Consider the following 22,889-nt stretch of genomic DNA (forward strand, 5'->3'; position numbering starts at 1 on the left):
GTGTAGATGTAGAGCCCTGGACTTGTAAAAGGAGACCCACCTCTCCTCAACCTCCACATACACCCAATACTCTGAGGTATAAGGGCATGCTGAAAAAAGACAGTAATGAGGTCGTAAAGACAGGAGTCAAAGAAAAAACAACAATTTTAGACACCAGTAAACCTTCTCTGGAGAGTACGTTTCCATATCTCTCCTTTGAGTAGACAACCGGAGTTTGTTCACCTCCACCTGCCAAAGGTGTCGTCCAGAGCAGAAGCCATCTTTGGCCAGGACACCCCCTGAATCTCATTAAATCTCTGTGGATTATCAGGGACACTCGTCTCATCTCCTGGTTTCACTGTCCTCCCATCGTCAGGCAACATCAAACTACAGTGAACTGTATGACGGTCCAGAGTCACATCAGCTGTTGAGAGTAAAGAGACAAGAAATGTCGGGAAATGTTATCAATGTCAAAAATAGCCCTATCTGTAAAAGTCTGTCATTTCAAAATGACGTCAAGTACATTGAGATGGACAAATCTCTTTCTTTGCAAAAAGAAAAAAAAAGGAAATGTATCTTCCGGCTTTGAACCAGATCCTTACAAAGTGGAACTGGGGCATGATTCCATCGGTGTGATTAACAACATAGCTGTACTGTACCTGCATGAGGAATGACTGTTTCCTCGCTGGGTTCTCTCTCTCTCTCTCTCTCTCTCTCTCTCTCTCTCTCTCTCTCTCTCTCTCTCTCTCTCTCTCTCTCTCTCTCTCTCTCTCTCTCTCTCTCTCTCTCTCTCTCTCTCTCTCTCTCTCTCTCTCTCTCTCTCTCTCTCTCTCTCTCTCTCTCTCTCTCAGCCTCCGCCGGTCATCGCCAGGTCAGACTGTCTAAGTTTCTGTCTGCTGACAGAACTACGGGATGCCCAGGCCAAGACCCCTGACACATTCTCTGTCACAGTGATGGCACTGAACTCACCAACTCTTACCTTGTCCACTGCTACATGTCTACATGTCTGTCTTCCCCATTATCTCTGGTCTCCAAGTATCTCCACTTTCCCTACACAGGGAAATGGATCAGCTCTGACAGGTCTGTACTCCACTCTGAGGCTGTCAAGTGTGTCCAGTCTTTGACTGTGTTACGATCAGAGTGATGCTGCTCTGCTGTGTCTGTCATCTGAACAGGGTCAGAGTCCACTAACCTGTCTCCCTGGTAGAGACGGATGGAGGTTCTGAAGTGGATTGATCAAGTGACATCAATAAGGAATCACCTGGATTCACCTGGTCAGTCTATATCATGGAAAAAGCTATATTTTGTACACTCAGTGTCTACCAAGAACCAGACAGGCCAGGTTGTCACACACGACAAACACTTCAGATTGCATTATAGATTGTTTTACCAAAGGAGGCTGGTGGGAGGAGCTATAGGAGGGCAGGCTCATTGTAATGGCTGGAATGGAATCAATGGAACGGCATCAAACACATGGAAACCACGGTTGACTCTGTTCCATTCAAGCCACTCCAGCCATTACAATGAGCCTGTCCTCCTATAACTCCTCCCACCAGCCCCCTCTGATCTCTACCCTATATAATTTAGGCTAAAACAGAGTCTTCCAGTGTATTTATATGTCCAAAAAACTTGACTTAAAGTTTGGTCCTTCTCTAGAACCAGTTTCACTTGACAGGACATGTTTATGAAACACCAATACCTTTGTGTACCCAGTGATAAAGTATTAGAAATAGTTCTTGACCTTAGTTTTATCTTTCACCACAAGTCAAATGGATAAGTAACTAAACAGAGAGAGAGAGAGAGAGAGAGAGAGAGAGAGAGAGAGAGAGAGAGACAGACAGAGACAGAGAGATGGACAGAGAGAGAGAGACAGAGAGAGAGACAGAGAGAGAGACAGAGAGAGACAGAGAGACAGAGACACAGAGAGAGGAGAATGTGGCCAAAGCGGAGGAACAGAAACAGGAGTCACACAAACCACACAGAGACGTGTTTAAAAGTAAAGAGCCTGTATATTTACTGAGTTTGACTGCAAAATACCATTTAATTCATCGCCCGTGCAGGAAAATACATGTTTACTTCCGTCGGCTAAGAAGTACAGACGTTTGCTCCTTTCCTTTAGTGAGAAACATGTTGTCTTCAAGTAGCGACAAAGGCCTGCTTCTGCCGCGCCCAAACCTTCCCCTCAGAAAGACGTCCATGTCTGTATTAGGAGGCCTTAACGACACACACTCTCTGAGTGCACTACCCAAGGCCATGCAGTTGTATAAAGTCAATTTAAAAGAACAGAATCCAACATAGAGCATTATAGCCAGATCATCCAAGGATCCTAACTTAGATACAGAAGGACATTATTGAGATGTAAAGTCCTAATTCTTTCACAAAGCATTCACATTCTATAGTTAAAAAGTGGGTTTTGCATGGAGTAGATCTATTGTTCATTTAATAGAATTTACACAACATTCTCAGAATCCCACTCGAAACCAACATGCTATGAAAATGTGTGGGGTACCTTTGAGGTACATGTAAATGACAGATTTGAGCAGTACAGGCAAATAATTCTAATATCGAAGACAAAGAAAATAAAAGGAAAACAGTAGCTCTGATGAGTTCGGTGAACGGGATAGCATCAGGCTGTTGGTTAGTCTATAACCCATTGTGGGGCTCCGCCCTCTTGTAGTCTACTGACATCAGTCAGTATCGTATTGTATTGCAACCTGGCAAAATGGAACAAATGTGACTTTCAAAGTCAGAAGTTATGCTTCTAGGTGGGTTTCCTATGTGTTTTCCGTAATAATATCTGACGGGAGGAGAGGCAGCAGTTCAACCATTTCTCTGTCTGTAACACTGACTCTGCGGCCTTAGATTAGATCTTCCAGACCCCGATTGAGGCCTATTCCCGGATTAACACACGCCTTCAATGGAGATTCTCCATTTAGCGAGCATTTTTAGTCCAGGGGAAGGCTTGATCTGGGTGTCCAAGCAACCCTTCCTAAAGAATGTGTTATCAGGCTAAGATAACATCGTTGGCGGGTTGAGAAGGTTTAACTAAAAATGTCCCTGAATGTTCGAGATGGATAGAAAATATGTCCACCTGCACACAGCTACCTAATAACCCCCACTGTGAAGAAAAACAAGGTTTGATCTAGATTTGAACAATGTTGTCATTATTTTTTAAATAGAACTATAGGCATCCGTAATGTCACAGACGTTTTAAAAAATAATTATTTTATAGAATTAGGTAAGGAATATACCTTTTAAAAATAAACAGGAGACTATGAAGAGGAAACCACTGGTATGTGCAGCTAACCATCTTATAATATGGCTTTAGGAGTTCTGTCTGTCTAAACTCACACCCCTTCCTGCCCGTGGCTTTGCCTCGCCGGCTGCTAAAACAGGCAAGGCTATCTCACACACACACACTCACACACACACACACGCACACACACACACACTGGCTCAATCTCAATTGACTAAACGAAGCATTTCTTATACAATGCAAGCTGTATTGTATATCTGGATGAGTAACACCGTACTGTATACGACCCAGATTATATTGGTCAGCATATGGCTCTTAAAAAGTATTTTTGGCTGAATTGAACTACGATTCCCACGCTTCTCCATGTCAAGTGAGATATTCTAGTTGTCCAGGGTTCCAGCCGTAGAATTTGAATATTAGAATGACTTATCATTTTTGTTCCAGCTCTGTGCAACCTGTTGCATAATGGCTTCCTCCCTGTCTCTCTTCCTCTCTCCCCCTATCACTCTCCTCTCGCTGTCTCTTTCTCCCTCTGTCGCTCTCTTCTTTTCTGTCTTTCTCTTTCACTTCCATCTGTCCCCCCCCCCTCCATCTCTCTCTTTCTTCCTGCCTTTGTCACTCTGTCCCGTTCTCTCTCTTTCTCTGCCTACCCTCCCTCGTTATATACATGAATACGTTGAACCTGCAACATGCACGAGTGGTAGTGAACACTCGCACTATCTGTCTGCTAGTCAGCCAGCTGCAGACCGGGCCTAGGTAGTACATGGCACACACACACACACACACACACCAGTGTGCACACACTCACACACGTAGACACTCATCCACACACACACAAATCCACCGTGACGTGTCCACTCCTCAGTGCCTGTCCTTGTGTCTCCTAGTATATTACTGAACTCACCAGTAGCTTGGCCATACAGAGTACCAGACATCTTCAACCTTTTCTTAGTTAGTTTACATAGTGTACATATTCATTGACTTATTCCCTCCCTCACAAACACACAACGCAAGAAATTGCAACCCCCCACCCTCCCACACAGACTCCCCCCACTCCATATCAACCCTCACTCCTTGCCGTCTCAAGTAACTCCCTATGTCCCATGCGGTGCCACTACTTTTGGCCAAAGGTAGCGCACTACATGGGCAATAGAGCGCCATCTGAGACACAGTTTATGTCTCTATTATAACCCCCCCCCCACACACACACACACACTCCTGTATATAATGTCCCTGTTATAGTGTAACACTCTCACTCTGCACAAGAAGAATATAGGCCAAATCTGAAATCACACCCTATTCTCTGTAAAGTGCACTACTTTTTGGCAAGAGCACTATGTAGGGAATAGGGTGCCGTTTTGGACACAGGATTAATAATAGTCAGGGTAACACTAAAGGTAACTCTACACAAGCCCCCCCCCCCCCCCCTCCCCTCAGTGAATCATCAGGGGCGGGCCTTATCATGTAGCCCAGCCTTCTGATAGGCGCATGCGTTTGACGGACGGGCTGTGGCGTTCCTCCTGATTGGACATCGGGCGCAGCAGGAAGTTGTCGTTTCCGCGGTGATCCTCGCGGTCGCTGCCGTCGTATGAGCTCCCACAGCTGGATAGGCTGTCGCCAGGAGACCGCCCTGCCTCGGCTGGGCCTTGATTTGTTAGGTAGCCCTGGGGCACGGCCCCCATCCCTCCGCTGACAAATCCGATGCCTCGATCTCTGGGCGGGGAGGCTGGCTCTGACTTGATGTGAAGGTTCTGATGGACGTTCTGGAGGTTGAGGTTGGAGTTCTGACAAAGGTTTCTGGTGGAGGAGAGGAGCGATAGTGGTTAGAAAGAGGGAGAGGAACTACCCAAGCACAAGCACACTCAGAGGAAAAGACACACAGAGACACACAGACACAAACACACACACTCACCCCATGTGTCCTAGTGCTGAGTGCTGCATGTTCTGTAGCTGTTGTTGCTGCCAGCCTGTTACTGATCCCAGGTGAACTGATCCAGAGCCGTTCCCTCCGAAGCCTGACAGAGAGCTCAGGTCACCCAGAGAGTACTCTACACAGGGGGAGTGGGGAGAAAGGTTGCAAACCTTGTGGGCAAATCGAAAATGCCTTCCTATTCCTAATGCCTTCCTATTCCTAATGCCTTCCTATTCCTAATGCCTTCCTATTCCTAATGCCTTCCTATTCCTAATGCCTTCCTATTCCTAATGCCTTCCTATTCCCAATGCCTTCCTATTCCTAATGCCTTCCTATTCCTAATGCCTTCCTATTCCTAATGCCTTCCTATTCCCAATGCCTTCCTATTCCTAATGCCTTCCTATTCCTAATGCCTTCCTATTCCTAATGCCTTCCTATTCCTAATGCCTTCCTATTCCTAATGCCTTCCTATTCCTAATGCCTTCCTATTCCTAATGCCTTCCTATTCCCAATGTCTTCCTATTCCTAATGCCTTCCTATTCCTAATGCCTTCCTATTCCTAATGCCTTCCTATTCCTAATGCCTTCCTATTCCTAATGCCTTCCTATTCCTAATGCCTTCCTATTCCTAATGCCTTCCTATTCCTAATGCCTTCCTATTCCCAATGCCTTCCTATTCCTAATGCCTTCATATTCCCAATGCCTTCCTATTCCTAATGCCTTCCTATTCCTAATGCCTTCCTATTCCTAATGCCTTCCTATTCCCAATGCCTTCCTATTCCTAACGCCTTCCTATTCCTAATGCCTTCCTATTCCTAATGCCTTCCTATTCCCAATGCCTTCCTATTCCCAATGCCTTCCTATTCCCAATGCCTTCCTATTCCTAATGCCTTCCTATTCCCAATGCCTTCCTATTCCTAATGCCTTCCTATTCCCAATGCCTTCCTATTCCTAATGCCTTCCTATTCCTAATGCCTTCCTATTCCTAATGCCTTCCTATTCCTAATGCCTTCCTATTCCCAATGCCTTCCTATTCCTAATGCCTTCCTATTCCTAATGCCTTCCTATTCCCAATGCCTTCCTATTCCTAATGCCTTCCTATTCCTAATGCCTTCCTATTCCTAATGCCTTCCTATTCCCAATGCCTTCCTATTCCCAATGCCTTCCTATTCCCAATGCCTTCCTATTCCCAATGCCTTCCTATTCCTAATGCCTTCCTATTCCTAATGCCTTCCTATTCCTAATGCCTTCCTATTCCTAATGCCTTCCTATTCCTAATGCCTTCCTATTCCTAATGCCTTCCTATTCCCAATGCCTTCCTATTCCTAATGCCTTCCTATTCCTAATGCCTTCCTATTCCCAATGCCTTCCTATTCCCAATGCCTTCCTATTCCCAATGCCTTCCTATTCCTAATGCCTTCCTATTCCTAATGCCTTCCTATTCCTAATGCCTTCCTATTCCCAATGCCTTCCTATTCCTAATGCCTTCCTATTCCTAATGCCTTCCTATTCCTAATGCCTTCCTATTCCCAATGCCTTCCTATTCCCAATGCCTTCCTATTCCCAATGCCTTCCTATTCCTAATGCCTTCCTATTCCTAATGCCTTCCTATTCCTAATGCCTCCCTATTCCTAATGCCTTCCTATTCCTAATGCCTTCCTATTCCTAATGCCTTCCTATTCCCAATGCCTTCATATTCCTAATGCCTTCCTATTCCTAATGCCTTCCTATTCCTAATGCCTTCCTATTCCCAATGCCTTCCTATTCCCAATGCCTTCCTATTCCTAATGCCTTCCTATTCCCAATGCCTTCCTATTCCTAATGCCTTCCTATTCCTAATGCCTTCCTATTCCTAATGCCTTCCTATTCCTAATGCCTTCCTATTCCTAATGCCTTCCTATTCCTAATGCCTTCCTATTCCTAATGCCTTCCTATTCCTAATGCCTTCCTATTCCCAATGCCTTCCTATTCCTAATGCCTTCCTATTCCTAATGCCTTCCTATTCCTAATGCCTTCCTATTCCTAATGCCTTCCTATTCCCAATGCCTTCCTATTCCCAATGCCTTCCTATTCCTAATGCCTTCCTATTCCCAATGCCTTCCTATTCCTAATGCCTTCCTATTCCCAATGCCTTCCTATTCCTAATGCCTTCCTATTCCCAATTCCTTCCTATTCCTAATGCCTTCCTATTCCCAATGCCTTCCTATTCCTAATGCGGTGCAGTGATTTTGAGAGGAGGAAGAGGAGGAAGAGAAAAGAAGAGGATTGCATACCTGTGCCATAGGAGGTGGAGAGGGCAGAGGGGTACCCTCCCATACCCTGCCCGGGCAGAGTAGGTGTTGCTATGGAGACCACAGGAGTAGCCAAAGACTGGGCAGACTGGGAGTGATTTATTCTCTGGTTCTGGAAGAAAACAACAAACAATAACACACTTATGTGGATCTCCATTTCCTTCTAGACATACAAACAGATATTCAGTGTAACTTTCTACATGTTGTCCATTAGTGTGATGTCACACCACTCACCAGCATCATGTCAAAATCCTCGCACTGGCAGCGTTGAAAAGCAATACAACTCATATTAGTGTTTGAGTGTACGGTGTGGGCTAGAGTGTGAGGAGGGGGGGGGGGGGGGGGGGGCGAAAGAGAGAGAGAGATGGAGAAAGAGGAGATCACTCACAACTGAGGGCATGTTGTTTTTGTTGCCAGGGGGCAGCAGCGTGCGGAGGTCTGGCTTGCGGTTACCACTCAGGGTCATGGAGGTCATCAGGGGCGGAGTCTTGGCCTGCATGCCTTTGGCCACACATCCCGGAGACAGCAGCCCCGGAGAGTGACGGTGGTTACCATAGCTACCATTACCTAGGAGACGGACAGAGGAGAATAGTGTCCTTTTTTCTTGTTTTACCCAAGTTGCATAAACCATCACACTGAAAAATGTGGGTGCATCGCGATAGTTAACTCACCAGTGTTAGAGACGGCGTTAGACAGCTCCGAGACCATCATCCCTCCTGCGTTTCCAGCGCTGGGGGGTCGGTGTGTGTGTTGGGGTCCAGGCGACATGCTGTTCCTCTGCAGCCCGGGGTGTGTGTGCGAGAGGGGCGGCAGATTGTGGTTTCCTAAGGAACCCCCCACCCCAGGTTGAGAGTAGAGTAGTCCGCTGTTATTTTGGCCCTGGATGGAGCCAACCATGTCGTAGTTAGAGGGGGGGAGAGCCTGCTGGACAGAGACAAAGAGACGACAGGGTTAGCAAGGCAAATGGAGAAGTGGTAGGAGTGGACACACACACAATTCTAGTTAGCACTTACACAAAGTCTCTGTCTGCTGATCATGAGGTCGATATCGTCGTTGATCTTGCGGTATTTATCCTCTGACTCGGGGCTCTGACCAGCAGAGTCGTCTGCCTCGATGTCGGGACTGTCAAAGCCATTTAGACCCTTCTTTCGTAGAGTCTGAGAGAGAGAGCGAGAGAGCGAGAGCGAGAGAGAGAGAGAGAGAGAGAGAGAGAGAGAGAGAGAGAGACATAGAGAGTGAGAGTACGAGAGAGAGAGTACGAGAGAGAGAGAGAGAGTACGAGAGAGAGAGAGTACGAGAGAGAGAGAGAGAGAGAGAGAGAGAGAGACATAGAGAGTGAGAGAGAGAGTACGAGAGAGAGAGAGAGAGAGAGAGAGAGAGACAGAAAGTGAGAGAGAGAGTACGAGAGAGAGAGAGAGACAGAGAGAGAGAGAACAAATGTTAATGATACTCTGCAAATGGCTTGAGAGTCTATTAATGCCACTGTTACAAAAAAAGAGAGTCAGTGATTAAACCACAAAAGCTACTCTAGAGCTCTGAAGTGTTGCAGCCCCCTTGACTGCCACCAAGAGGCGCTATAACACATGCTAGATAAATAGTCTCATTGAACTACAGTGTGAGTGGAGAAGAGAGGGAGAGTAGACAAAGTGAGAGGAAAAAAGTACAGGAAACAGAGGGAGAGGGGCTGAAAGAGGAGGGGTGGTAGACAGTGATTTGGAGAGATGAGAGGAGAAAATGGGGGGGGTAATGAAAAGAGCAAGCCTCTCTTATCACTGCTGATAATGTTCATGGAGCTGGGATGCTTTTGCCCAGTGTGTGTGTGTGTGTGTGTATGCAGTTTGTCTCAACTTTGTCATATCTCAGCACGTTACGGCCTAACACTGGCCTATCACTAGACCAAAAAAGCTATCACACACACAACACACCTTTTGTGGCAGGCCCAACACCGTATTGCCCAGTCATGCCCACCTGTCACTGGCCAACACGAGGAGGGGGAGTGACTGAGCCCGGCTTCAGCCAATCACAGCTCTGTGCCCGAGGGATGGCCGTAGATGGCTATTTTTTGCCTCTATGGCAGCCAGAGCACCCCTCGACCCCAGTCCCCACCCCCCACACTCCCCGTCCCTCTCACCCCCACTGTCCCTTCTCTCTGTCTCTCTCATGCCCATTCCCTGCCCCCACCCCTCACTTCCCTTCTGTTACTCCCTCCCCATACCTCTCTCGCCTCGCCTCCCCACCCCACAATCACACACTATGCCCATGACTGACGAAATAACACATCAGCCAGACAAAATTGATATGACAGTACACACGTGAAAAGAGACGAAGGTGAAGAACTCGTACTCTGTATTTCAGAACGCATGACTCTCCATACTAGGGCTCAACACAGCCCTGGCACACACAGGCCCGTAATGTGTAACCTTGAGAGCAGCGTGTGTGCGTGGTGAGAGAGGTGCGTATTTGTGTTCCGTGTGCGTGCCTGCGCGTGTACGTGCGTGTGTGAGAGGTGAATGTGGTAGGTGGTTGAGTGCACAGCTGACTATAGGTGCTCAGGGGGGGGAGACAGCTGAGAGAGAAGAGAAGGAGGGAGAGAAAAGAGAAGGAGAGAGGAGAGAGAGAGAGAGAGAGGAGAGAAGTAAAACAGAGCGAACAGAGAGCGAGAGAGAGATCACTGAACACCCTACCTCCATTTCAACCCACCCTAAACTCATTCCCTGTCAAACGAAAAGGAGAAATCAGTATTTCCTCTGGTAGGCACAACCTACCTGGCATTGCTAACAAAAAAAACAACCTCAATTCAAAACCATTACAGCACCTCAATCTCTCTCTCTCTCTCTCTCTCTGTTTTTTTCCGTCTACTCCCTGTTGTTCTTTCTCCCCTATGGGTGGTCTGGTCTCCCAACCACTTCCATATCAATTATGGCATGTGCCATAATTACAAGGGCACAGAGTGCAAGGCAGCTCTTCGTGTGCCAGGGAACATGACGTGCAACTCTCACAACATCTCACCTCTCCTAACCCAACAGGAGGACATTTCGACCGCACTCGCACACACATGCAGTCACACTCAACACACTCACGCAAAGCAGTCACACTCAACACACTCACACACATGCAGTCACACTCAACACACTCACACACATGCAGTCACACTCAACACACTCACACATGCAGTCACACTCAACACACTCACACACATGCAGTCACACTCAACACACTCACTCACATGCAGTCACACTCAACACACTCACACATGCAGTCACACTCAACACACTCACACATGCAGTCACACTCAACACACTCACGCAAAGATTTTAACCCACTTAAAGGTCCAATGCAACTGTTTTAAAAAAAAAAATCTTAATATAAAATCATTTCTGGGTAACAATGAAGTAACTTCCTCTGATTACTTGATATAAAAATGGTCAAAAAGCAAAGACCAATTTATAGGGAAAGAATTTTGCTACGACTGCCTGGGAGTGGTCTGGGGAGGGGGAAACTGAAGACGAACTGTTCGTGGCAGAGAGGTCAGGACCTCTCCTTCTTATTGTTCTATCAACATCACAATGTGGCGCAGAGCGGTTCGATTTGCCTGCTGCGCGCCGTTTTTCAAGGGATTGTTCAATAAATGTGTTTGTTTGTAATATCATCACCTCTCAAAGGCCATAGTCAGAACTACACATTTCCCATCATTCACATGAAATAAACGTTGCTCGATCATCAGAGTTATACAGCAAGTAACTGATCGTGTCATTTCAGACACGCGAGGGCGTCCTGATGACATTTCTCACTATTGGCTAGCTGATGACAGATCATGTCAATAATAACTAGTTAACAAGCTAACTTTCAGGGGATAAACTAGATGGCTCTATGTAAATATTGTTTGACTTGCCTGCCATCTATTTTTTACATTTATTTTACTAGGTAAGTTGACTTAGAACACATACTTATTTACAGCAACGACCTGGGGAATAGTTACAGGGGAGAGGAGCGGGGATGAATGAGTCCATTATAAACTGGGGATTATTAGGTGACCGTGATGGTATGAGGTCCAGATTGGGAATTTAGCCAGGACACCGGGGTTAACACCCCTACTCCTACGATAAGTGCCAAGGGATCTTTAGTGACCACAGAGAGTCAGGACACCCGTTTAACGTCCCATCCGAAAGACGGCACCCTACACAGGGCAATGTCCCCAATCACTGCCCTGGGGCATTGGGATATTATTTTTTTTAGACCTGAGGAAAGAGTGCCTCCTACTGGCCCTCCAACACCACTTCCAGCAGCATCTGGTCTCCCATCTAGGGAGCGACCAGGACCAACCCTGCTGAGCTTCAGGAGCAAGCCAGCAGTGGGATGCAGGGTGGTCTGCTGACTATAGCGGTGATGACAGGAGTCTGACCGGCAACTTTACCAGGGCGAGGACTTGCCGATGTCAAGCGCTTTCCAAAAGCCTCATCTGTGACGAAGCAAGCTAAATGACACGTGTTGTTTGCTTAGCTAGCTAGCTAGTTATATGTCAAAGTGATAGGCTACCCTCACGTGTCTGAAATGACATGATCAATCGATGTGCACTGATCATGTAAAGAATGCAGTGAATGGTTGTATAACTCCGATGGTAGAGTTAAAGGTGGAATAATCGGAAATGCGCAGTTCTGAATATGATGTTTAATTAAGAGGTGATGATGTTAAAACCAAATACTTATAGCTTTTATTTAACTTTCATTTTGAAAACAGCACTTATTTGTCAATGGTTTTAGCCGAGCTGGTGGTCTCCTTGCCCCTCAGCAGCCAAATCAAACGCTCGGCACCGTATTGTGGAGTTTCATTGACAACGACCTGCCTGTCACCCGGGCAGGCCACAACTCCATCCCACCAAAACAGGCTGACATTGTCTTTTCAAAACAGCTCTTACAATAAAAGAGCATCATGGTCATTTTCACAGGATTATTCCAACTTCACAGTGTGGAGATAAATATAAGACGTGGGGAAATCAAGTTTTTTTCACCGTCATTGTAAAGTAAAGTTATTTTGTTGCTTTGACAAAGTTATTCATGAGATTATCATTTATTTCATAGTGATTCATTTGCGTCCCTCAGTTTAAGGTCAACCCTTTTACGTGAACTGAACTCTCGTATTAATAAGGTGAAAAGATTCCTTTTTTTTGTATTTAGTTTTTAAATCTAAAGAAACATTGAACATCTAATAAATAGTAATAGTGTCACGCCCTGACCATAGTTTACTTTGTATTTTCTATGTTTTGATTGGTCAGGGTGTGATCTGAGTGGGCATTCTATGTTTCATGTCTTGTTTGTCTATTTCTATGTTCAGCCTGATATGGTTCTCAGTCAGAGGCAGGTGTTCGTCATTGTCTCTGATTGGGAACCATATTTAGGTAGCCTGGGTTTCACTGTGTGTTTGTGGGTGATTGTTCCTGTCTATGTGTTTTTCACCAGATAGGCTGTTTTAGGTTTTCGTTACGTTCATCACGTTCTTTATTTTTGTAGTGTTTGCATTGATTCGTGTTTTACGTTTGTTCATTAAAACATGGATCGCAATCTACATGCTGCATTTTGGTCCGACTCTCCTTCTCAACAAGAAAACCGTTACAGAATCACCCACCACAAAAGGACCAAGCAGCGTGTCAACAGGCAGGAGCAGCGCGAGGAGACGCGCAATAAGGATTTCTGGACATGGGAGGAAATCCTCGACGGGAGAGGACCCTGGGCTAAACCAGGGGAGTGTAGCCGCCCAAAGAGGCAACAGGAGCAGCCCAAAGAGGAGGTATGGACATGGGAGGACGAATTAGAAGGAAGAGGACCCTGGGCTCAGCCAGGAGAATATCGCCGCCCCAAAGAAGAACTGGAGGCGGCGAAAGCGGAGAGGCGCAGATATGAGGAGGCAGCACGACGTAGCGGATGGAAGCCTGAGAGGCAGCCCCAAAAATTTCTTGGGGGGGGGCTAACAGGGAGTATGGCTACGCCAGGTAGGAGACCTGGGCAGACTCCCTGTGCTTACCGGGGGGCTAGAGAGACCGGACAGGCACCGTGTTATGCAGTGGTGCGCACGGTGTCTCCAGTGCGGGTGCATAGCCCGGTGCGGTATATTCCAGCTCCGCGTGTCGGCCGGGCTAGATTGAGCGTCGAGCCTAATGCCATGAAGCCGGCTCTACGCAGCTGGTCCCCAGTGCGTCTCCTTGGGCCGGCTTACATGGCACCAGCCTTGCGCTCGGTGTCTCCGGTTCGCCTGCATAGCCCAGTGCGGGCTATTCCACCTCGCCGCACTGGCAGGGCGACCGTGAGCATTCAACCAGGTAAGGTTGGGCAGGCTCGGTGCTCAAGAGCTCCAGTGCACCTGCACGGTCCGGTTTTTCCAGTACCACCTCCACACCCCAGCCCTCCGGTAGCAGCTCCCCGCACCAGGCTTCCTGTGCGTGTCCTCGGCCCAGTACCACCAGTGCCAGCACCACGCATCAGGCCTACAGTGCGCCTCGCCTGTCCAGCGCTGCCAGAGCCTCCCTCCTCTTCAGCGCTGTCGGAGTCTCCCGCCTGTTTAGCGCTGTCAGAGCTTTCCGCCTCTACAGCGCTGCCGGAGTCTCCCGCCTGTTCGGAACTGCCAGTTTGCAAGGAGCTGCCAGTTTGCAAGGAGCTGCCAGTTTGCAAGGAGCTGCCAGTCTGTAAGGAGCTGCCAGTCTGTATGGAGCTGCCAGTCTGTATGGAGCTGCCAGTCTGCATGGAGCTGCCAGTCTGCAAGGAGCTGCCAGTCTGCAAGGAGCTGCCAGTCTGCAAGGAGCCGCCAGAGCTGCCTTTCTGCAGGATGCCGCCAAAGCTGCCAGTCTGCAAGGAGCCGCCAGAGCTGCCAGTCTGCAAGGAGCCGCCAGAGCTGCCAGTCTGCAAGGAGCCGCCAGAGCTGCCAGTCTGCATGGAGCAGCCAGAGCCGCCAGTCAGCATGGAGCAGCCAGGGCCGCCAGTCAGCATGGAGCAGCCAGGGCCGCCAGTCAGCATGGAGCAGCCAGGGCCGCCAGTCAGCATGGAGCAGTCAGTCAGCATGGAGCAGCCCGAGCAGCCAGTCAGCATGGAGCAGCCAGAGCAGCCAGTCAGCATGGAGCAGCCAGAGCTGCCAGTCAGCATGGAGCAGCCAGTCAGCATGGAGCAGCCAGAGCTGCCAGTCAGCATGGAGCAGCCAGTCAGCACGGAGCAGCCAGAGCTGTCAGTCAACCAGACTCTTCCAGATCTGCCAGTCGACCAGACTCTTCCAGATCTGCCAGTCGACCAGACTCTTCCAGATCTGCCAGTCGACCAGACTCTTCCAGATCTGCCAGTCGACCAGACTCTTCCAGATCTGCCAGTCGACCAGACTCTTCCAGATCTGCCAGTCGTCCAGACTCTTCCAGATCTGCCAGTCGACCAGACTCTTCCAGATCTGCCAGTCGACCAGACTCTTCCAGATCTGCCAGTCGACCAGACTCTTCCAGATCTGCCAGTCGACCAGACTCTTCCAGATCTGCCAGTCGACCAGACTCTTCCAGATCTGCCAGTCGACCAGACTCTTCCAGATCTGCCAGTCGACCAGACTCTTCCAGATCTGCCAGTCGACCAGACTCTTCCAGATCTGCCAGTCGACCAGACTCTTCCAGATCTGCCAGTCGACCAGACTCTTCCAGATCTGCCAGTCGACCAGATCTGCCAGTCGACCAGACTCTTCCAGATCTGCCAGTCGACCAGACTCTTCCAGATCTGCCAGTCGACCAGACTCTTCCAGATCTGCCAGTCGACCAGACTCTCCCAGATCCGCCAGTCGACCAGATTCTCCCAGATCCGCCAGTCGACCAGATTCTTCCAGATCTGCTAGTCGACCAGGATCTGCTGAAACCGCCAGCCAGCCAGGTTCTGGTAGTTTCTACTACCTGCCTGGGCTTCCTCTCAGTGCTGAGCTTCTTCTCAGTGCTGAGCTTCCTCTCAGTGCTGAGCTACCCATCTGTCCCGAGTTACCTCTGTCCCGAGCTGTCCCTCTGTCCCATGTTATCATTGTGGTGGGTAACCTATTTAGGGACGTTTAGGAGGGGGATTAAAACTGTCATGGAGTGGGGTCCACGTCCAGCGCCAGAGCCGCCACCGCGGACAGATGCCCACCCAGACCCTCCCCTATAGGTTCAGGTTTTGCGGCCGGAGTCCGCACCTTGGGGGGGGGGGGGGGGTACTGTCACGCCCTGACCATAGTTTACTTTGTATTTTCTATGTTTTGATTGGTCAGGGTGTGATCTGAGTGGGCATTCTATGTTTCATGTCTTGTTTGTCTATTTCTATGTTCAGCCTGATATGGTTCTCAGTCAGAGGCAGGTGTTCGTCATTGTCTCTGATTGGGAACCATATTTAGGTAGCCTGGGTTTCACTGTGTGTTTGTGGGTGATTGTTCCTGTCTATGTGTTTTTCACCAGATAGGCTGTTTTAGGTTTTCGTTACGTTCATCACGTTCTTTATTTTTGTAGTGTTTGCATTGATTCGTGTTTTACGTTTGTTCATTAAAACATGGATCGCAATCTACATGCTGCATTTTGGTCCGACTCTCCTTCTCACCAAGAAAACCGTTACAAATAGTAGTTTGTCATTTGCTGTTGTTTTGTGTTGGAAAACACTTCAACCCTCTTACTCATAGATAGACAGGCAAAACAACTTTGGCAATTTAATTTTTTTCAAATTTATTGTGAAGCTTCCATTCAATTGCACCTCCATGTCAATTGCACACAACAAACATGATTTAAGGTGAAATGGTCAACCCTGTTACAGTCAACCCTGTTACTTTATTTGGAACATAATAGATACTTACTGTAGTTATTATAATTTTTTATAGAAACTCTTGAGATAGGAAAACTTGTATTTTTATGAAGTTGGACATGTGCTATTTATGACAGAATGTTAAAATGAGATGAAATCTAAAGTTTTTTTGACCAAGTTACACGACCCCTCTATTTCTCCTCATGTCTGCCAGCCTGCCAAGACACACACACACACACATACAACACACACACACATACACACATAAACTCATACGCACATCCCAGAGAGGCTATTCTTAGCAGAAGCCGTCTATTTTTAGCCTGCTGCTGGTTTCCAAGCATTTAACAGGAAGGAATTGACTACACAAAGAGAGCTGGAGTAACCACTGGGACTGTGTGTGTGTTTTGTGTGTTCTTTTTGACGAGCCTCACTGAGAGCTTCAGCTGTTTTCAATCTGCGACACACACACACACACACACACACACCACAGAATGGAGCGAAATAGAGTTAGTAGAAAAGGGGGTGAGGAATGCAGAAGTTCTCTGTTATTTATAGCCATGATCCTGATCCACGAGCAACAAATCCAGCAAGCTCCAACACACACACACACACACACACACACACACACACAGGAACACACACCTCCCCCTCATTATTGGGGAAAGAAACCCAGACAAAGGAGACTCTATTCTGCTCCATTCCTGTCAGGCAGATAGTTCTACGGCTCACAAGGTTTCACAGCTAGGTCATGAGTTTTTTTACCAATACAAAGCACAGGAGCTGTGTGAGATGCTGAGAAATACACCCGTATGTTGTTATAGTATATTGAAAGTCACTACCAATTTATGGACAGGACACACTCCAGTAAAAAGACTGAGTCGGGGTCATCTCTGTTTCGCTTTGGTAGTCGGTCTCTAGATTGTCGCGCTCTGTGTCTGTGGTGTGAGCCGTGTGGACAGCAGCATATTTGCAGGTGAAAACATTTACAGTTTTTTTCGATTGCTAAACGACAGTGGACACAACTGGAGTCACATGTGCAAAACTCTAACTACAGTCTGCACAGCAGCAGTTCATGTGGACCAAACTCTAGTTCGTTTTTCATTGCTTGAACACAGTTTTCAAAACTCTACACACTTATACCATGACTTTAACCACAACCTGCACAACACTGTGGATTTACAGCATTTTGTTCAAATGCTAACACACTGCTGTCAAAACTGTGAACCACACATTCAAAACGGAATAGATTTCAGCCTTGTGCCTTTCAAACACTGCTGATTGCAATTTCAGCTGAAAGGCTAAGCAGGTGTCTTGTTTTAGACTTGTTAGTGAACACACACACATATTACAGTATATATAGGTAGAGCTCAGAAAGACTAATTTTGGAAATGGAACAAGGAAGATGGGTTCGTGGAGGGAGAAGGGTGGCAGGGAGAGGGCGGATGCGTGGAGGAAGACAAAGAAGACAAAGAGCTGTTATTTCAGATGAAATAAGGGCTACACTTATAGACCATGTCGTGAACCATGGTCTCTCATTGAGAGAGGCAGGGTTGAGGGTGCAACCCAATCTGCAAAGATCCACAGTGGCATCTGTAATGCGAATTTTCCATCATGCAAACAGGTGAGAGTTACATCCTTACAGTAAATGAAAACATTACAGGAATCTATTTTGTATTGCAATTATAGAATATTTACACAGATATATATTACAGTAAGTTTGACTGTAAAATATATTTTTACAACAGGACCCAAAGGCTGCCCCCAACAGGGGGAAGAGGAAAAATATTTTCAGATGCGCAGGAAAATGCTATTGTTGACATGGTTGTTGTCAACAATGCAATAAAACTGCGGGAGATTCAAGATAGAGTGCTGGCTGATAATGATATATTTGAAAATGTTAATTCTGTCAGCACAACAACTATTGCTCGAGTCCTAAAGAAACACCAAGTTACAATGAAACAGTTATTCACTGTACCGTTCGAGAGAAACAGTGAACGGGTAAAAGAGCAAAGATACCAATATGTCCAGGTAAGACGTCTGAGGTTACGTACACAGCTATACAAAATATTTACAGTAAAAAAAAACACTAGCATTTCTACAGTAAAACTGTGCACTTACTGTTTTTCAGAGAGTAATGGAGGTGGAAGCACTGGAAAGACCACATTCATTTGTATTTATCGATGAAGCTGGATTTAACCTTGCCAAAACACGGCGCAGAGGAAGGAATGTTATAGGTCAAAGGGCCACTGTGGAGGTTCCAGGCCAAAGGGGGGGAAATATCACCATGTGTGCTGCAATGGCCAATGATGGTTTGCTTCTCAACACACCACTCATTGGCCCATACAACACAGAAAGGCTTATAGCTTTCCTAGAACAGCTCTATGCTCAGCTAGTGACAGCAGAACAGGGGGAGCCAGTAAGAAACCCCCAAGTTTTTGTCATAGTTTGCGATAACGTTGCTTTTCACCACTCTGCAGCTGTCACAGATTGGTTTGCAGCACATCACAGATTTATGGTTTTGTACCTGCCTGCATATTCACCCTTCCTCAACCCAATAGAGGAGTTTTTCTCTGCCTGGAGGTGGAAAGTGTTTGGTCACCACCCACATGACCAAATGTCTCTTTTGGAAGCCATGCGTGCCGGATGTGAGGACACGAGTCCAGAGGACTGCCAGGGATGGATAAGGCACTCCAGAACGTTCTTCCCCAGGTGCATGACAAGAGAAAACATTAGATGTGATGTTGAAGAAAACCTGATGCTAGAGAGAGGCAGGATTAGCCCCTCAATTATTTGTTTGAATTACAGTATGTACTTTTAGTTTCTACCTTTTTTTTCTCATTACTGTAATTCCGTAAATTACTACAGACTATTGAAGCAAACTGCTAATTTTCATTTAGCTTAAAGAATTGTTATGTTCTAAAAATGTTAATAAATCATGTGAAAGAATGTCACTCTTTTCTTTGAAGAAAATATTACTTTGTATGAAGTCACTGAAATTGTTCAAACTGTAAAGATGAAAAGTTTGTATTTTCTGTATTGGTGTTTGATGCTAGTGTTTTTACTCTCAGTGTGTTCTGAGTGACAGTGTGTGTTATCTCAGTGAGGGTTGTGCATAGTGTTTGGCTGCACTGAGCGTGTTTTGAGCCATGTGTTAAGAGTTGTGTTGCTTGGAATGAGTTTTGCAGGTGATGTGAACTGTTTAGCTCAGGTGACTGATGGTAGTGCAGACTGTGGTTAGAGTTTTGCACATGTGACTCCAGTTGTGCCCACTGTCGTTTAGAAATCGAAAAAAACTGTAAGAGCACCAACAACAGACACACACACACACAAACAGAGCACACAACTCAAAGCACAGGAATGCACTGGCATGCATGTGCGTGAAGTCACAGTGGCTCTATCAACTCTGTGGTAAGAGAGCTGGACGGGAAACCAGTTAGAATGACTGGCCCTGCCAAGACTGAACTAACCAAACACACTGGCGCGCGAGAGACGGAGGGACAGGGACAGAAATGGTCAAGGAAGGGGGGAAGGGATCGAGAGAGGCTGATAGGTAGATGGAACACAAACAATCTGGAAGGGAATAAATTGGCATAGAGGGTAAGGGAGAAAGGAGGAGAAGGGGCGAGGGAGCGATAGAGAGGCTTGAAAGTGAGAGAGGAGAGAGAGAAGGAAAGGGAACTGAGACAGAAAGAGGAGGGAAATATCCATCCTCATTTATTTGTCCCCCAGGAGATAGACTACAGACTAGAGGTGACCAGGTCAGCCAGGAAGAGAGGGAGGAGGAGGAAAGAGAGGAGGGATGGGGAGAAGAGATGAAGGGAGAGGAGAGTTGACGCTTGGTGAGAGGGATTAGAAGGAGCATATTGAGATTACAGTAATTGAGTGTGATGGGATTATGGTGGATTACAGTAGATTAACAGTAAATGATATGCTGCTCCTGTCGGGGCTGGCAGACTAACCATGAGGTGGCCTCGTGGAGGACAGGTGAAGAGGGAGAACTGACCCACCTTCACACCACGTTACAACATCAGCTATCAGGCAAAACACCACGTTATACAACACTGACACGTCAACACATAACCTCCAGATCGGGCTCAAATGTGAAACTCTGTGGAGTATTTTAGCTGTGCTTGGTTGATTTAGTTTGCCCGGGGGTACAATGGAACACATGGGATAGTCCCAAAACTGAGCTGCATATCCCCCCCCCTCCCCCCACCCACCCACCCAGCGTTCTGCAGTGCTAGAAGTCCCCATTCCCACACATTTAACATCCCCACCCCCTTCTGCACTCTACCAAAACTCTACCAAGCTCGGTTTTCCCACTACTCCCAATGGGAGGCTCATGGCCTGTGTGGGAACGCACATCTTTCACTGATCTCTCTGTTCTCTCTCTCTCCTTCTCCCCTTCTTTATAGGATCCTATATAAGACCACACCGACTCTCCTCCAAGCCGGCGCAGATTCCTGCCAACGTTCCAGAGCCGGAATCCAACACACCTGTCCTGTGAACTCTGATCCCTAAAACCTCCCTAACCTCTGTCACATGGACCATGGTCCGCTGGGTGGCCCTGAAGAGGGTTGAATGGGGATGTTGGACGTGTGTGTGTGTGTGTTTGTGAGGGGACACCTTGTTCCTTAACATCGTTAAGTAACTCCTGGCTGGCCGACTCAGACCTGCACACGTTAGCCTCCCTGAGCCGTGGGCCACGAGCCCAACACACACACACACACACACACACACACACACACACACACACACACACACACGGGCCTGAGTACTGAATGTCACAAAATACCATCAGACTAGCTGAATTCCACTGTTAATTCAACAAACTGAACATGTACTTATAATCAGATATCTAATCTGCTATTAGACCTGGGAAACTATGTTCGTGAATCAGTCTGCAAATAAACTGTGTGGGCCCCACCTCCACGATGTCAGAGTTGGTCCTGCTCTCGTGAGGCTCGTTGTACTCGGTGTACTTGAGCAGCACCTTGTCCATGTCGGTGCTGGCATACTGGAACAGCTTGTTGGTGCTGTTGAAGATGATGAGGGCGATCTCACAGTCACACAGCACGCTCAGCTCGTACGCCTTCTTCATCAGGCCAAACTTCCTCTTGGTGAACGTCACCTGGAGATGGAGAACGAGCGGGAGAATGGAAAGATGGATAGAAAGGTAGGGAGGGGGAGGGGGAGGGGGAGAGATAGAAAGGGAGAGAGTGGTAGAGATAGATAGAAAGGTAGAGGGAGAGAGGTAGAGATAGATAGAAAGGCAGAGAGATAGAAAGGTAGAGGGAGAGAGGGAGAGGGAGAGATAGATAGAAAGGTAGTGGGAGAGAGGGAGAGATAGATAGAAAGGCAGAGAGATAGACAGGTAGAGGGAGAGAGGGAGAGATAGATAGAAAGGGAGAGATAGATAGAAAGGTAGAGGGAGAGAGGGAGAGATAGATAGAAAGGGAGAGATAGATAGAAAGGTAGAGGGAGAGAGGGAGAGATAGATAGAAATGAAAAGGGAGAGCGGAAGAGATTGATATAAAGAGAGAGGGAGAGAGGGAGAGATTGATAGAAAGGGAGAGAGGGAGAGATTGATAGAAAGGGAGAGAGGGATAGATTGATAGAAAGGGAGAGGGAGAGATTGATAGAAAGGAAAGGGAGAGATAGAAAGGAAAAGGGAGAGATAGAAAGGGAAAGGAGAGGGAGAGATAGAAAGGACGAGGGAGAGATAGAAAGGAAAAGGGAGAGATAGAAAGGAAAAGGGAGAGATAGAAAGGAAAAGGGAGAGATCGATAGAAAGGGAGAGAGGGAGAGATTGATAGAAAGGAAAAGGGAGAGATAGAAAGGAAAAGGGAGAGATAGAAAGGAAAAGGGAGAGATCGATAGAAAGGGAGAGAGGGAGAGATTGATAGAAAGGGAGAGGGAGAGAGGGAGAGATTGATAGAAAGGGAGAGGGAGAGATAAAGGAAAAGGGAGAGATCGATAGAAAGGGAGAGAGGGAGAGATTGATAGAAAGGAAAAGGGAGAGATAGAAAGGAAAAGGGAGAGATCGATAGAAAGGGAGAGAGGGAGAGATTGATAGAAAGGGAGAGAGGGAGAGATTGATAGAAAGGGAGAGATTGATAGAAAGGGAGAGGGAGAGATTGATAGAAAGGGAGAGGGAGAGATTGATAGAAAGGGAGAGAGGGAGAGATTGATAGAAAGGGAGAGGTTGATAGAAAGGGAGAGGGAGAGATTGATAGAAAGGGAGAGATTGATAGAAAGGGAGAGGGAGAGATTGATAGAAAGGGAGAGGGAGAGATCGATAGAAAGGGAGAGATCGATAGAAAGGGAGAGATTGACAGAAAGGGAGAGGGAGAGATCGATAGAAAGGGAGAGATCGATAGAAAGGGAGAGATTGATAGAAAGGGAGAGAGGGAGAGATTGATAGAAAGGGAGAGATTGATAGAAAGGGAGAGGGAGAGATCGATAGAAAGGGAGAGATCGATAGAAAGGGAGAGATTGATAGAAAGGGAGAGGGAGAGATCGATAGAAAGGGAGAGATCGATAGAAAGGGAGAGATCGATAGAAAGGGAGAGATCGATAGAAAGGGAGAGATTGATAGAAAGGGAGAGGGAGAGATCGATAGAAAGGGAGAGATCGATAGAAAGGGAGAGATCGATAGAAAGGGAGAGATCGATA

The 22,889-nt window shown here is 47.1% G+C and overlaps 1 protein-coding gene across 4 annotated transcripts in view; it reads right to left on the minus strand.

The window, feature by feature from the left end:
• Positions 1-1,968: 1,968 nt before the first annotated feature.
• LOC139388430 (myocyte-specific enhancer factor 2C-like) overlaps positions 1,969-22,889 on the minus strand; it is a 39,296-nt gene continuing 18,375 nt past the window's right edge. For 2 of the 4 annotated variants that reach the window (XM_071135088.1, XM_071135089.1), the window contains 7 exons: positions 21,142-21,345; positions 8,451-8,594; positions 8,109-8,358; positions 7,826-8,004; positions 7,420-7,549; positions 5,148-5,283; positions 1,969-5,032 (listed from right to left, as the gene is read on the minus strand). In XM_071135088.1, coding sequence (XP_070991189.1) covers positions 4,696-5,032; positions 5,148-5,283; positions 7,420-7,549; positions 7,826-8,004; positions 8,109-8,358; positions 8,451-8,594; positions 21,142-21,345 — 1,380 coding nt within the window. In that variant the 3' untranslated portion in view covers positions 1,969-4,695. Of the gene's footprint in view, positions 5,033-5,147; positions 5,284-7,419; positions 7,550-7,825; positions 8,005-8,108; positions 8,362-8,450; positions 8,595-21,141; positions 21,346-22,889 lie in introns of all 4 variants that reach the window. The other 2 variants (XM_071135086.1, XM_071135087.1) reach the window with 1 other exon arrangement.

The sequence above is a fragment of the Oncorhynchus clarkii genome, chromosome 29 (assembly GCF_045791955.1).
Source record: "Oncorhynchus clarkii lewisi isolate Uvic-CL-2024 chromosome 29, UVic_Ocla_1.0, whole genome shotgun sequence".
NCBI classification, from domain to species: domain Eukaryota; kingdom Metazoa; phylum Chordata; class Actinopteri; order Salmoniformes; family Salmonidae; genus Oncorhynchus; species Oncorhynchus clarkii.